The sequence below is a fragment of the Alosa alosa genome, chromosome 19 (genome assembly GCF_017589495.1).
Source record: "Alosa alosa isolate M-15738 ecotype Scorff River chromosome 19, AALO_Geno_1.1, whole genome shotgun sequence".
NCBI classification, from domain to species: Eukaryota; Metazoa; Chordata; class Actinopteri; order Clupeiformes; family Clupeidae; genus Alosa; species Alosa alosa.
In genome coordinates, this window is record NC_063207.1 from 17,404,453 (window position 1) to 17,420,196 (window position 15,744).

The following is a 15,744-nucleotide window of genomic DNA, read 5'->3' on the forward strand; positions in this document are numbered from 1 at the left end:
GACTTACTAACGTTAGTTATTACAGGGCCATTCTTTTTAGCAACTTAGGGTTAAGTGTCTTGCTCAAGGGCACAACAGCGGCATCTGCGAATTCACAACTTTTCTGGGTACTGCACGCTAGCCCAGCTCCTTAGCCACTACGCTACCACCGTCCATATAAATGTATAGACCCTTTCAACAAGGTAAACAAAAACAATGCTTGAACATTCTATTTGGGCCCCAATCTACTTCCTCTGCATTAAGATAACATATGGAATGTTAAAAAGGAAGTCTTGTGGGGCCAACTATGATGCTGATAATGGAACTCTCTTGAAAGGGTCCATAGAAGTGATGCATGTACAAAAGCATCAGCTCTGGCTTGAGGGAACAACAGCAGGGAAGCGCGGCCTTTCCTTACCCTCCGTCCCTCCAGGAACTTGAGCGCGGTGCCGATGTTGGACACCCAGTGGATTCTCTTCAGCTGCCGGCCCTGCTCACATGGCTGAGAAGAGACAATGAGGACTCACCATTAATCCCTGGAGAGGATCCATCATATCCACATCCACATCCACATCCATATATACATATCCATTATCCATCATACATTATAAATTAACTATCATTGGTAGCAGTTATACTTCACAAGGCATATTTAAAACCTCAGCTTTCAACAGCTCAACACAGACCTCATTTCTCCTATTCCTATAAAGACCCCCTTACCACATACTATTCATTTTCTATAAAACTAACTACTGCACACAATATGTCCACACAACATAATACTTCACGTTTCAAATCTTTTACTCAACACAACAAACACACTTACTAAACTCTGATGTATATAGATAAATGGAATGGAAAGCAATATACTCAACACTACAACTAAAGTGCTAGTCTGACAGCATTGGCCATTTGTAACCTCCCTAATGGTGTTGTATTGACAGTGATCCATTGGCAACATCAAGAAGGGAGTCACAGCCAAGGATGCTTAGAAGTAGGCGGCAGACACTCACCAGTCTCTGTCCTGACAGCACCTCCAGCAGAGCCAAGAGTTTCACCCCATCCTTGATGTCCTCAAACAGATCATTGATCTTCAGTGGGGTTTTGTACTGTAGTGATGAGAATGAGAAAGAATCTGAATTAGAAACGTTGAACTGAATAAAGTTTATTTCACTTAAGAGTGTCTAACAAAACAGTCTCTTCTCTCTTTCATACACACACACACACACACACACACACACACACACACACACACACACACACACACACACACACACACACACACACACACACACACACACACACCACACACACACAAGCTGTCTACTGCAACCCTAGATTCCATTTACTATTTTCCCCTTGACTTCCCCTCTGTCTCCCCCACATAATGCATCATGTTAAACAAGTGTGCACTTTAGGACAGAGATGCATATTGGGCTCACTGAAGTGGATTTGAGAACTGTTCATACTAGCCAGAAAGCCCAGTGTGAGGATTCCTCGAGAACAAGGATGGGATGGCAGTCTGGGAGTGCTGTGAATTTTCCATGATGGAATGAACTTCAGGTCATTTCCTGATGGCTTGACTAATCTTAACCTTTATTTCGACCTTGAGTTTGATTTGAGCAAGTTTGCACACACAATAATAGCAGTCTGCCGATGAGCTCTTGAACAGAGTAATGCCTAACTGACTATTATATTTGACTGATGGGTCTGGCTTTCTAAACCCAGTAGAGGTTTTTAATTCTGAGTAAGAAAATAGTCTAACAACATGCTAGTAGAACAGCCATAGAACAGCTACTCAGAGTCAGTGAAGGACAGTCCCTTGTGAGGCAGGACTAAAAGGTTCTTGAGTTTTTTTTTTTTTAGCTCCAGCGTCATCTACTTTCCTTCAGTTTGTATTAACCCTGGCAGAAATACAACTCACCATGAAGTATTTACAACACAACTCTGAACAAAAAGCCACTGTAAAGTGTGCTATTCATGTGACATCTATTCCTAGGACAACGGAATATGGAAATTGGAAAATTGTGTGACTAATTGTTCTACGTAGTTCCACTCAGGTGCACATGCTCTGAATACTGGACTATTTAAACAAAGTGATGGAGACAGCTGCCCAGTATTAAATAGCACATACAACACAGAATGCATTCAGGCTAGAGAGAGACATACAGTAGTATGGTTTTTGTTATCGGTAGGAAAATGTGTACAGCAGTTTGTGATATATAATCGTGTATAATGTATGTTACACTGTATAGTGGGAATTGTGTGACACTGATTTGTGCACTGATTTGTAGTACATAGTACACCTAGTACAAGTACATAGGTGTCTTGAGACGGCACCTCAACTAAGGCAAAATTACAACAACATGCTGGTGAAGGTAAAATGCCATTAGTGGTGGTTTGTTAAATGGTAAATCAGTGGGACAGGGCCAGCAGCAGTGTTTTTACCACAGAACCAACAGTGTAAGACCCCTAGGCTAATCATGTCACACATATATCTCCACAACAGGAAACGCTCCTCTCAGGATGTTGGAACAGTGCCAAGAGCTGACAGAAAATGAGAAATAGTTGATTTACTTAATGTTTTCATTGATCACCTTGTGAGAAACCTTGAACGACTTTATTGTTGTGATACGCGTCATATGACACAATATTTATACAGTCGACAATAGAATAGAGTATTCTGCAAATAATCCCTAAAATAACTCCTCAGTGTCCCTTTAGTCCACCCCAACTGTGATAAGCACATCTTCTCCTAAGAAGGATTACAAAAACCTGTACCTACATGTATCCAATCAAGTCCCCTCAAATATGATTTATATTCCCAATGGCTTTGCTCCCTCATAAAGCATGTTGGGGAAGTGGTGCAGAGCAGGAGCTGAGGGGCTGGACCCAAACAACGTTAGATAAGGGCCCAGGCTTTCCACCGTGACACTGCCAGCACTTCCCGGTGATTCAGACCAGCGCTGTGCCAAGACCTTTCATTTTCTCCACAGAGAGTGAGAGATGATGAAAGAGGAAAGGGGAGAGAGAGAGAGAGAGAGAGAGAGAGAGAGAGAGAAAGTAGGAGGGGGAAAGATAGAATGAAAAAGAGAGGGAAAGAGATAGAGAGTGAAGTAGAGCATGTTTGCTAAAGATGAACAACTAGCAGGGGCACTGTGAGGGTACTAAGAGGAGAACTCCATTGAAACCAAATGGAGACTAACTGCCTTTGTGAAATGTCTCTTTTCATTGCATTATTTCCCCCTCTCCTCCTTGTTATGGCAACCCTTTGTTTTGATAATAGGCAGTGAGAGTTGAGGCACCCCCAGCTCCCTATTGGTGTGCTTAGTGCGACCCATGTCTGTAATCCATTAATAATGTCTAGCTGCTCCCGCATCAAAGCACGGCATGCATTACTAAGATTCTTCCCAAAACTTTCAAAAGCTATGACCAACTGGACACCAATAGCCTGACCAACAAAAGAGCCTGCTAGGCCGGTCCGTGCTGACTAGAATACTTAAGAGATTCAGCTTCAATGACACAGGCCAATGGAAGGGAGTCCCTGACAACAGCAACCACAGTGAGTCAGCAACCTGAGTGTCTAAGAGGCCATTCAAGAACCCCCCTCACAAATTCACAATAGACTGACTTAGATACCACTGAGGAGCTTTCTTAACCCTCTCATAACAACAGCAAAATATTGGACTTGAAACTGTCATAAAAGCAATGTGGAGTCTAGAGAAATCTATGTAGAAAATTGTGAAGAATGTCGCTATAGATCGTTAAAGAGACAAAACAGGTATGCAAGTGTTCTATCAAGTGTCCTTCATCAGTAGGCTATTACTAGAGTCTTTGGCAAACTGAAGAACTGTTTTTTTTCTAGGAAATCAGAGAGTACACTTCATATTTAACTAATTCCATGTAAAAGCCACCTCTATTGCGTAAAATCACCTCTAATGCTGAAACTGCCTGACAGAGAGATGTCTGCCATTGCACTGTGGTGTGCGGGTTCTTGATTAAGCATCCATTAGGTATATTGCGGAGACATTCTGTCTGAGCACGGCAGCCACACTAAATCCCTCTCTGGCTGCGATTACCTGCCTCTGCTGATTAAAATCTCATCTCGCCGGCACATCTTCCACACAGGCTGAGGAACGCGAAGGCCCCGAGCTCGAGGAACTTGTGGGTTTAATCCCTAAAGAAAATCGTCCACTGATTTACTGAGGCCCGTTCTCTCCTTTTAATATCACTCTCATTCCAACATCCCCACTGATGACACCCAAGTCAGTCCCTCACCACGTGCCTTTAATCATCAGAAATGCTGAAGTCTGTCTCTGTTTCCTAGAAGACCGGCACATCCCAGGTCATCCTCATTTCACTCCACACACTTTTGGCCTCATTCTCATTTCCCTCGGCTTCTGCCATTTCTGCTCAGTAGTCAGCAGAGACCTAGCGCCTTCTTTCACACTTTTGGCCACGGTCGAGCGGCTCATAAACTGCACAGTCTGCATGGAGGAGAATCCTGCTGATGCTCTTCCCACCTTTCCTGTCTCTGTTTTTCCATTTTGGTGAGCACGAGCACTTTATCATCTATTGTTCAGACTGTCGCTTTAAAAGTGAGTCTGTAGTCAAAGTCAGCTGGTTGACCTCTGCTCTCTCCTCTGCTCTGCCATGTTCCTCTGTGACTCTGATTATTCCATGACTTCACCACGACTCTCTGCTCCACGGACAGTCCAGCAGCTTATGGAAATGTCATTCAGATACAAGAGGATCACAGTTAAACCACACAGACATGAAATATCAATTGGTAAATACTTATTTAATTTATATATTTATATTTATTTATTCAGCACCAATATTATATTATATTATATTATATTATATTATATTATATTATATTATTGGACTGATAATAATAAGTGTAAGGATTGTGTGGCAGTGGCAGTGGCAGTGGCTTGCTTGTTGCTAGTAAGATCTGGGCACAAACGTCCAGCTCCCCAGGAGCAGAACATTTCCCACAGGGCTGTGTTCCTCACACGCACCCTGCCCATCTGCACTGGACTGCCCTCTCCAAATGTACTGCTCCCCTACCAAAGATAACCTCACACACACACACACACACACACACACACACACACACACACACACACACACACACACACACACATGCACACACACACACGCGCACACGCACACACAAACACACACGCATACACAGACACGCACACCCACACGCACACACACACACACACAAGCACACACACGCACACACACACACACACACACACACACACGCACACACACAAACACACGCGCACACACACACACACACACCCACACACGCACACACGCACACACACACACACACGTCGGGATATGCGCGAGTGCGCACACACACACATAGATACACACACACACACACATATGTGTACATGCACACACATATACACACACACATACTGTACACACACACATACACACACACACACACGTGCAGACAGAGACAACCACAAGTTCCCCAAGCATATCCCCTGAGTGACAGCAGTCACTTTTCTAGGTGACAGCTCTGCCAGTTGTTAGTACCTGTCTGGCAGCAGTGGAGCTTTGTCTCTGGGTATAATGCTCCCTGATGGCTAGCAGTCACAGTGTCTCAAGCAGACCATCAAAGAGCTTTTACCCACAAAATATGCACAACATAGTACAACACATATACAGAAGGATTAAAAATATCTTCAGTGCCAACTTATGGCAGCACCGCTGAGAACAACATCGACAAGCAGCTGTGTCTGAGATAAGCTATGGCAGTAGTTACTGGGTGTCTCCTGCTGTCTGAGTAAGTAGCCATAATCATAGCCATATACAGAGCCAAAGTCAGTGTTTTATCATACTGAGTCTGTAGAAATGAAAATACCCTCACTCTTTCTCAACAACACTACAGAGACAGAATTTAAAATCTTTCCAAAACACCACTGGGCTCTGACATATGCCACCCACTTCTCTTGCTGTGTGTGTGTGTGTGTGTGTGTGTGTGTGTGTGTGTGTGTGTGTGTGTGTGTCTGTTTGTTTCTGAAAGCTCTCTCTGCTGCAGCAGAGTATAGCACGGCCCTCTAGAATGGAGACCTTTCTTTTCTATGGGGTGGGAGGGAATCACAATGCGCTTTTTATTTACTTCCCAAGCGCTGTGAGGGTTGTTGTTGTTATTGGTTAATGGGGAGTTTAACTACTTCTGAATAATCCGAATGCTAAGGGGAGTTGATTTTGCACGTTGAGGCAAGCGGGTGACTCGTCATTCCTGTGTGATTACAGTGATGCTCCGTGCGCATCTCAGAGTCATGATGGCATCGGGTCAGTGAGCTCATTAGACGTTTCACGGCTGACAGGCCAGACCTGATACTGTTGCAGTGGCCATGCTGCACACACAGACACGCACGCACGCACGCACGCATGCACCATCCTCTATGCCGCCCCATTCTCTCCGTAAAGCAGGCCATCTCAATGCAGTCCCTGTCCCCATTTGCTTTCACAGTTTTGATGCGGCCGTCGCAGGGCTCTGTAGAGGTCTGTACAGAGGCTACCACCTAGTTACACACGCTCATACAGCCTTCACACACACAGCTCTTTCTATATAAGGAATCACACACAAGCTTGTAGATTCAGTGCAGACTTCTGCAGACTGCTACAGCAGAGCTGAACATTTCTAGGTCCATCCAATAAAATAATGCACGCTTGTTCTTTGACATTTGAAAAGAAACTGTGTTACTAATGCGCTTGTTATATTCATTCATTATCAATAAATTATCATATCCATCATATCAATAATCAATTATCATAATCATTAGATTCTAACATCACTCTGACTATGGCTTTGCCTTATTCACCCTCCCATAATGCAACTTTTAATTTGAATTCAGCTCCCGTCCTGTCTGCTTTCCCCAAGCCTATGTGCTGATTTAGCCGATTTCACTGCTGGTTAGTTCTACCTGGGCACTGACCTATTTTGAACATCCAGACAGCTGGCTCAACAAACTGGAGAAGACTTTTAGCTTCCTGAACCTGGGCAGTTCCTCCCTGCCTAACAGACAAAAATAGAGACAGGCAGGGCTGTCTCTAGAGACATGCAGCAACCTCTCCAAACCCAGACATTACAGATACTTCTTACAACTGCACAGTACGGTCTCTTTATCTATCTGCATGTATTCAGTAACAACACTATGCACTCTCACTAGGCTTCAATCTAATCTAATGTCACATTTCCATTCTTCAGATTCATGGGCACACGGCCCACAGTTGTCATTGTGGGCATAGGTAAGGAACACAGACAGTTAACTGCTGATTAGCAAGACGCTTCTATAATTACTATGCTGTGTGTGACCTTTAGTTGACTGGAAGACTGGAATTGCCATAATGGCATGACTAGAAAAAGAATGGTTTTGAAGACTTCAGTGCATCCATTAGAACACCTTCTGGTGCTATCCAAAACAGAGGTGACCTGAAGTCATTTACAGCCAGTATAGAGCCAGTTAAGACAGAGTCTTACCTTTGCCAGATGGGAGTTAATCCACTTTGTGAAGGTTCTCTTCTGGACCACTTCCTGCTCATCTGCAACAGAGACATGCATATTATCACACAGAGGTTACCTCCAAGGTGAAATTATCATACTGTACATATCTTGCATCTTCAAATCCGCTGACAAGTACAACGATGCTACTGTTTTTCAAGCAGAGTTGTTTCTTACTGGCCCACGCACAGATGCAAAGGGACAGGTGTATGAGATGACAGGTGAACCTGTGTGGTGAGAAAGGAACAGGTGTATGAGATGACAGGTGAATCTGTGTGGTGAGAAAGGAACAGGTGTATGAGATGACAGGTGAACCTGTGTGGTGAGAAAGGGCCTCTCTCTTTCTTTTCTTTTCTTCCTTTCTTTCCTTTTTCTCTGATTGCCTACATTCTGTAAAACACCATGATACATGTGTAATGTTTTGGCGCTCTATAAGCACAATAAATTGAAATTGAAAATTGAAATAGAAAGGGACATGTGCACCATGGTCCATAGAGTAGAATGTTACGTGTAGATGAGATGGCAAGGTCAACAACGAATTGCAAGTGAAGAAAAGAACGAGGAAACCACCAATAAAGAAACAACAACACCAAAGTTAAGCAATAAGACAGTAATGAGCTACTAATGACCATGGACTGTACTGTGTCCTGATGTGACTCAGAGATAGGTGTCTGTCAGAAGCAGCAACATTCAAGCACGGATCAGGCAGGGATCTCAGCTGACCTTAACAAGTAGGATGGGCAGCAACTTTCATTTGGCATGTTATTCTTTACGAAAATACATACTGTAGGTGTGAACATCAAACCAATCATCACAGAGATGGAACCTCACATGCGTATAAGAAAATAAAGCATATTATTTAGGGGAATAAATCTCCAAATAAAAATATCCAAAATCTCAAGAACTCTCCAGATAGCTTCAGAGCTGTTCAGAAAAATAGAAACTTGGAGAAACTGAAAGCCTTTGACAGACGTTTGTTGATTTATTAAAGAAAAGCCAAACAAATAATTAATCATTACTGTTGGTCTTACAATTTTGGGTCAACACATAATAACTGGGTTATTTGCTTCTAACCAAACATTAATGGCTTGTAAATGTGCTAAAAGTTCCACACAAAAGCAGTGGCTTTAGAAGATAGCGATGATGTAAAGATGACCACAGCCACCGAGCCATGCTAGACAGAGACACCCTTCAGCGAGATGAAGGAAATCAGACAGAAATAGAGCAGGATAAGAATAGCCTGGTTCACAAAAAAAATACAGAAAGCTTTGCCTAACGGTACTGTTAGAGATAACGTGACGATTTGTGGAGGAAAAGATAACTTAAGGCTGATGCACACTGGGATGCTGAGATTCAAAGATTCTGTAGAGTAAACAATTTTAAAAAAAAAAGCAATATGGTAAAGAACAGACCACCCCCAACACACACTCACACAACCACATAGACACTCACAAAAACACACACACACAGGCAGACACATATGCCGGCACGGTCGCAGCACGCATGAGCCATCTTTAATCCAATGACATGCGCAAAAACACGGAGGCAAAAGAGCATGTCATTAACACACACACACACACACGCACATGCACACGCACAACAGACACATGCACATGAACAAAAATAAACATGCACACATTGAGCCACAGGCAACACATCCATGTTTACAAAGCACAGCATCCTCTGAGACAGCCCTGGAAATGCTAAGTGCACCAGATGTGCAGTGCATCTCTCTCTGACTCTTCTCCCATCCACAACAACAGGACACTACCTGAACACACACACACACACACACACACACACACACACACACACACACACACGCTAGTATTTGGAACATGTATTTTCAGTCTGCAAGGACTATCTGTCAAAGTGAAACGCAGGAGGCAAGTGTCTGTCCCACTTACCGCGCAGGTACTGGAAGAATCCTGTCACCAAGTTGAGGGAGGTGGTCTTTTTGAGAGGCACGTCCTTAAAGTGGGCCATTCTCTAGTCCACTGCCCCGATCACTGGCTGTGCCCTTCATCAGGGCTTCTGAATGTGTGTGTGTGGGTGTGTGTCAGTGTGGGTACGACATGCTAACATCTGAGCATGACATCCACAGAGAGGAGGGGATCTCTCGGATAAAAAAAAAAAAAACGAGCGCAGACACACACACACTCGCGCACATACACACACACGCGCACGCGTATATCCCACACACAGGGCTGGCTATCTCTCCCTCTCCTTTCCTCCTCCAGGAAACAGAGTGGAGGCAAGCCGGCCGCAGCTTTCCCCTGAAAACACGGAGAGCAGCTGGGGGTTGGAGATGGAACCTCCCTCCTCCCCTCCTCCTCTCTCCTTTCTCCTCCCTCTGCTCCTTTCACACACACACACACACACACACACACGCACGCAGGCACGCACAGAATCCGGCGTGCAGCCTGTGGTAAACCAGCGTTCTTAATGGAGCTGGGCTTATGACCCTCCTCCCTGTCCTTCTCTGGATCGTGCCATGGAGGAGTGTGTGTCTCTTTGTGTGTGTGTGTGTGTGTGTGTGTGTGTGTGTGCTGCAGTAGCAGCAGTAGCAGCATCCGTCTGGAGAAACACACCACAGCTCCGCACAGCCAATCGGCAAGTGGGATACGGCGATGATGTCACAGCCTGGCAAGCCTGATCCACACACACAAGAGGGCGCACACGAGTGTTGCAAGTGTGAGCTAGTGTGTGTGTGTGTGTGTGTGCCCGCGTGAGTAAAGGGGGGCTCCTGCATGACAGATGAGAGTCTTGTATGCTAATACAACCCCTGCCACTGCTGAAGGGGGCTTAAGATACAAACAGATTTACCCAGAGCTGTGCGGACACAGTGGGAGGGGGGATTTGCGCACAGTTATTTGGTGAGGTCTTTAGAGCATCACTCCATAAGATATGGCCTCTTATTAAAACCATTACAGCTGGTGATCACAGACTTATCCTCTATCCTACTTTACTGGATAGAGTTTTTAGCTTTGCAGAAATTACTATGTGTCTGACTCCATATGGACATATGGTCAAAATGTCTGTATGACAAAAACAGACACCCCATCACACACACACATACACACAAACACCTCAGCCTCATTTCCTGATTGTGCTAGTACAAGACCAGAAGGGGAGCAGAACATGTTGAATGTGGCAGAGTCCAATACAATACAATGCCTCGCCTTTAAATCATTCATGTGATGCCTGAAGGAGGCGCTGGCCACCTGCTCCTCAGGCAAGGGCCCCCTCACCCCCACCTCCACCCTCTACCCCCACTCCTCTCCCCACTACCCCCACTCCTGTCCTCACTAGCCCCGCCTCCAACCCAGGCACCCCGCCCTGCCAGCACTAGCAGGGCTAGTCAGAGACAAGGCTCCACCTGATATCGCCCTCCTCCTCCCCTCCGAAGCACCATTGGGGTCTTCCACGGTCATGCCGGTGCCCCGTTACCATGGCGACAGGGCGTGGATGTCCCCACTTTTGCGCTCTGAACTTCTGGCATGCATTGTTTTTAGCATCATGCATTATTGAATCAGGTCTAATGAAATTCCGTGCCACATGCTTCTTTTAATAGTTCTGGGAGAGGAGAGAAGAATCATAGCTTGTAGACTAATTCACTTATTGGGGAAAAAAAACGTTTTCTCTTTATTTCCCTTTATTTGTTTGAGAGTCAGTGTCCTTTGGCTGTGGGTGTAAGCAAAAGGAGACTTCCCAGTGCCCAGGCTACACAGGCATAATGAAAAGCTCATCGTGCTCACACTGATATCCAGCAAGATAACACCACTGACAGTGTGGGTTGCATTTTACATGGATCGGATAGCAGAAGTCACAGAAGAACTGCATACATTACTGACAGCTTTCATTAAACACTTCAGGACAGATTCCATCTGCTCTGATACAGAGGAAGGATGCTGATGCACAGTTAGCAATGTTGCATGCTAATATTCAAGCCCAAAATGGCAGTGTAAAATTCAGCCATTCAAAATGGCAATGACTGTGCACACACTTTTTTTAGATGAATTTAAATGAATATTATTTTCCTCTGCAATGTCATATCCAATCAAATGTCAAATCAAAAATCTTTTTGCATTCTCATATGTAGCATATACGGTAATCTAGTAGACCAGTGACATCTAGTGTTTAGTCATGGTTTTAAACAAGGGAGGTGAAAATGAACTTAGATCATCTAAGTGTTATCTTGTTTTAAGTATATGTCTTTGCGTGCTTCTTTTGTGTGCGTCTTTTGGCCCAACATACTGTACATTCTACTGCTAAGCATATGCATATTCTATGCTATGCATACTTATTATACATACATTTAACATAAATAACACTAAATTAACAAAATAACAATGACAAGAACTAACATCAAGCACTGAAAAGAAATTTGTATAACTTCAAATAACAGCTACAATAGATAGTTACAACAGTTAAAACTTTAGTTACTATTTATAACAACAAAACAACAGGGGACAACTACATGTCTATTTTCTGAATTAAGTAGTGTCTAAGTAGTAACACTAAAGCTGGTAGGCAGACATTGATGACAGGCTTCCCAGGACAGATACCATCAGTCTGTCAGCTCCCAGTCCTGCACTCCTGCCAACTGCAGCTGCAAGCCTCTACCAGCCGACCCCCTCTAGCCAGACCATCTACCCAGCAGTCCTGTGCCAATTCAAATGAGTACACCAGACTGGATCCAACTATCCCATCACTCAGTCAGACACCTGTCCTCCGCCTTGGTCAAGTACACCACTCTCAGAGGACACAAGTGAATGGTAGTGGTCACACTGTCAAGTACACAGATCCCCTGCATGCCGACTGCACAACTACTTCTGATGAAAGACAGAACAGGATGGGAAAGATATTATGGCAAATAATGATGGATACATTATATCCACATTTACTGAAATATAATCAGGAAAAAATATTTCCTGGTTTCCACCAAATTTCCATTTCACAGAACAGATATCTTACACTGCTATGGCATGTCTAAAACCACTTTCACCAGGATCCATTTTTCTCATACAACAAACACTAAAGGGATGTGTAGATAATGTCACCAAGGTGCCTGAAACAACAGGTTGTTCTCACTCATTTCAAAAGCCTTGTATGTTTGGCGGAGAATGATGTTCACTTTACATTGTCATACCAAAAAAGACACATCAGCCTTTACACAGACAGGAAACTAACAACCACTGATTTGTAGACAGATACTAGTCATGAAAAAGCACAGCGCTGAAAACCGCAAAAACTGGGACAACAGATGTACAGCGCTTAAAGCGAAGAAAACTCATTCACATTTTTGATGTGGTTACATAAAACTATCCATTTTCAATTCATAAAACAACCTGGCCCACCCCTGAAATCCGCCACAGTGACTTTAAACCCTGGATGAATCAGTCAGTAGAGGTACATAGGGGAGGTTCGACCCTCTATGGTGGCGACAAGAGACAGACAAGGGTCTGACAGAGGCAGAGCCAACCAGCCAAACTCAAAGCAGGTAAAAGTGGACAGGAAAGACCAAGAGGAAACATGTGGTCCCCAAGGTGGACCCCTCCTCTCCATGACTGTAGTGAACAATGACAACAACACACCCTTTCATCAGGACACCCACAGTCTGCTGAACGTCAGGGGCAATGGATCAGGTGACTTTCCTACGCCACTGTGAGTGTATACTGTCTGCCCCTAGGGAGAACATCAGATGTCAGTGCTGTACTTGAGCATGAAAACATTGCTCCGGAGATGTACAACAGTCAGAGAGTCGGCTGCAAGCATCTCAGGCTCTGCTCCCTGCTTACAGCAGGGTTCCCACTCAGTCAAACACAGTCAAATGTAAAATTCCATGACTCTTCCCTGACTTTTCCTGACAAAAAACCCCCCAGAATTTCCATGATCTACTGTATAATGATTGGTACAATATACTGACCATAGATTTCAGAAGTTCAAGAATCTCTGACTTTTTTAGAGTAGGAGATTAATAAACAAAGTCGGGCTAACCTCAACCACTCAAGCAAGCAGTAAAGCTAATAACCAGATATACACCAGTTCTGTGTGGAAATGTATTTGTATTAATCAGAGGTGGAAAATAACGAAATACATTTACTCACGTTACTGTATTGAGTAGTTTTTCTGTGTATTTTGTATTTTTTAAGTAGTTTATAAAATCGGTATTTTAAATTTTACTTGATTACATTTTGAGTGAAGTATTGTAATTTCTCGCTACATCAAAAATCCCATCCGTTACTTGAGTAAATAAAAAAGTTAAGACTAACGAAAACAGAAAGGGAGAGAAAAAAACCTCAAACCACTAGCCTAGTGATAATGATCAGCATATAGCCTACAACTAATGAATCAAGCTGGCCATGCAGTCTTTCTGAAATTGATGGAGATGGAGCTGGATCACAAGATGCATCAGATTAGCCTAACCTATGAAAGTGTATTTTCCGCTATTCCAGTGGGTTGTCTCAGTTCGTTTAGCACCAATGATAGATAGATAGATAGATAGATAGATACTTTATTGATCCTCAAGGGGAAATTCAAGATTGATTCTGGGCGATATTCAAGCAAACACCATGGGATTTCGTGTTTTTGACGTTTGTGCTCACCTTTCTTTGGAAAGAAGTTTATTAGCAGTTGTTTCCCCTCATTTTGATGTCTCTCTTTTTCCTGTTTTGGCCTTTGTTTTAGTAACTTGACTTGGCTTTCTTGAGAAAGACATTGCACCAGCAACAAAACAATTAGCGGTCCACTACTAGCGATGCTCAACTAAATAAATAAAAGATATGAATCGTGCAGGCGGACTAAACCATTAGCTCTTTAGCAAGGGAGAGTGAGAGTGACCTTAGACAGTTTTCACTATGTTTTGTTTACAAAATCCAGTCAGTCAAACTTTACATTTCGTCTGACATTCATTTTGACATTTCATTTGGAAGTTAAAATATTCAGGTAAAAATAAATATATGGTGGAAATAAGTATTGAACGCAATTTTTTTTTTTCAGTAATTAGCCTAAACTTCCAGTGAGTCTATTCGAAATTTTCACCACACATTATATTAACACACATAAAAATCCAAACATAAGAGTTTTGTGTATTAAAGTGGAATGACACAGGAAAAAAAGTATTGAAGGTGCCTACTAAGATTTTTCTTCAACACTCTGTGGAAAAGCCTCTGTTTGTAAAGACAGCTTCAAGACATTTTCCTGTATGACAAAATGTATTAGTTGCAGTATCAGGTGTGATTTTGGCCCATTGTTCTAAACAGATTCCAGGGTCCCTCTTGTGAATCCTGATCTTTAGTTACTTCCAGAACTGTTTAATTGAATTTAATTGAATTGGCTGCCTTCAAGTCTTTCTGGAGCTTTCTCCGAGTGGTCCTTGGCTCTTTGAATTGACTATCCTTCTGACTCCCCTGGTCAGAAATATTGCGAGGAGATCCTGTGCAAGGCCGGTTGATGATGCAGTGATGTTTCGTCCACTTGCAGATAATGGCTCCCATGCTGCTTACTGGAAGATTCTGAAGTTTTGAAATGCATCTGTAACCAGTTTCATTGATATGTTTTGCAACAATAAGGTTGCAAAGGTCTTGGGAGAGCTTTTTTGCTTTTATCCATCATGAAATGTTTCTTGTGTGACACCTTGGTAATGAAAAACCTTTTTATAGCCCATCAATATGTAGGCTACTAACCAAGCTTATATTAATTTGCACAAATAGAAAGGATAACTACTCGTTCCTTCCCTTTACTTGCCTTAGTGCTTTTTCTTAGCGTGTTCAATACTTTTTCCCTGTGTTATTCCACTTCATTACACATAACTACTTATGGAGTTGTTTGGATTTTTTATGTGTGGGTTACCGGAGTTATTACTAATGCCTGGTGAAAATGTTGTGCCCCCTGTATTCCACTTTTCAAGGGCCCTCTCCTTCCCACTTTCCCCCCCAGTTCGACGCCCTTTAATCTGCTGAACCTTCTGCTCGTTTCCAAATATAAAAAAAACTCTGCAACTCAACATTGGCCTGCCTGCCTCAGCTGCTTGTGAGGGGCTTTTCAGTTGTGCTGGATTACTGTTCACTGCAAAGCGACCCAAGGATGAGTGCAACTAACTTTGAAAATCAACTACTGCTCAAACTTAAAGGAGAACTCCGGTGATTTTTCACATAGATCTCCATTTCTCAACGCCCTTATCAGGCAAGTACCTCCACTCGGGCGCCATATTGCAACCCTTT

At 43.3% G+C, this 15,744-nt stretch overlaps 1 protein-coding gene across 1 annotated transcript in view; it reads right to left on the reverse strand.

Annotated features, from left to right (window-relative positions):
- Positions 1-10,023, reverse strand: part of syne1b (spectrin repeat containing, nuclear envelope 1b) — a 101,972-nt gene extending 91,949 nt beyond the window's left edge. The window contains 4 exon segments of the mRNA XM_048228420.1: positions 398-481; positions 993-1,088; positions 7,499-7,560; positions 9,427-10,023. Coding sequence (XP_048084377.1) covers positions 398-481; positions 993-1,088; positions 7,499-7,560; positions 9,427-9,505 — 321 coding nt within the window. The 5' untranslated portion in view covers positions 9,506-10,023.
- Between the last annotated feature and the right edge of the window lie 5,721 nt (positions 10,024-15,744).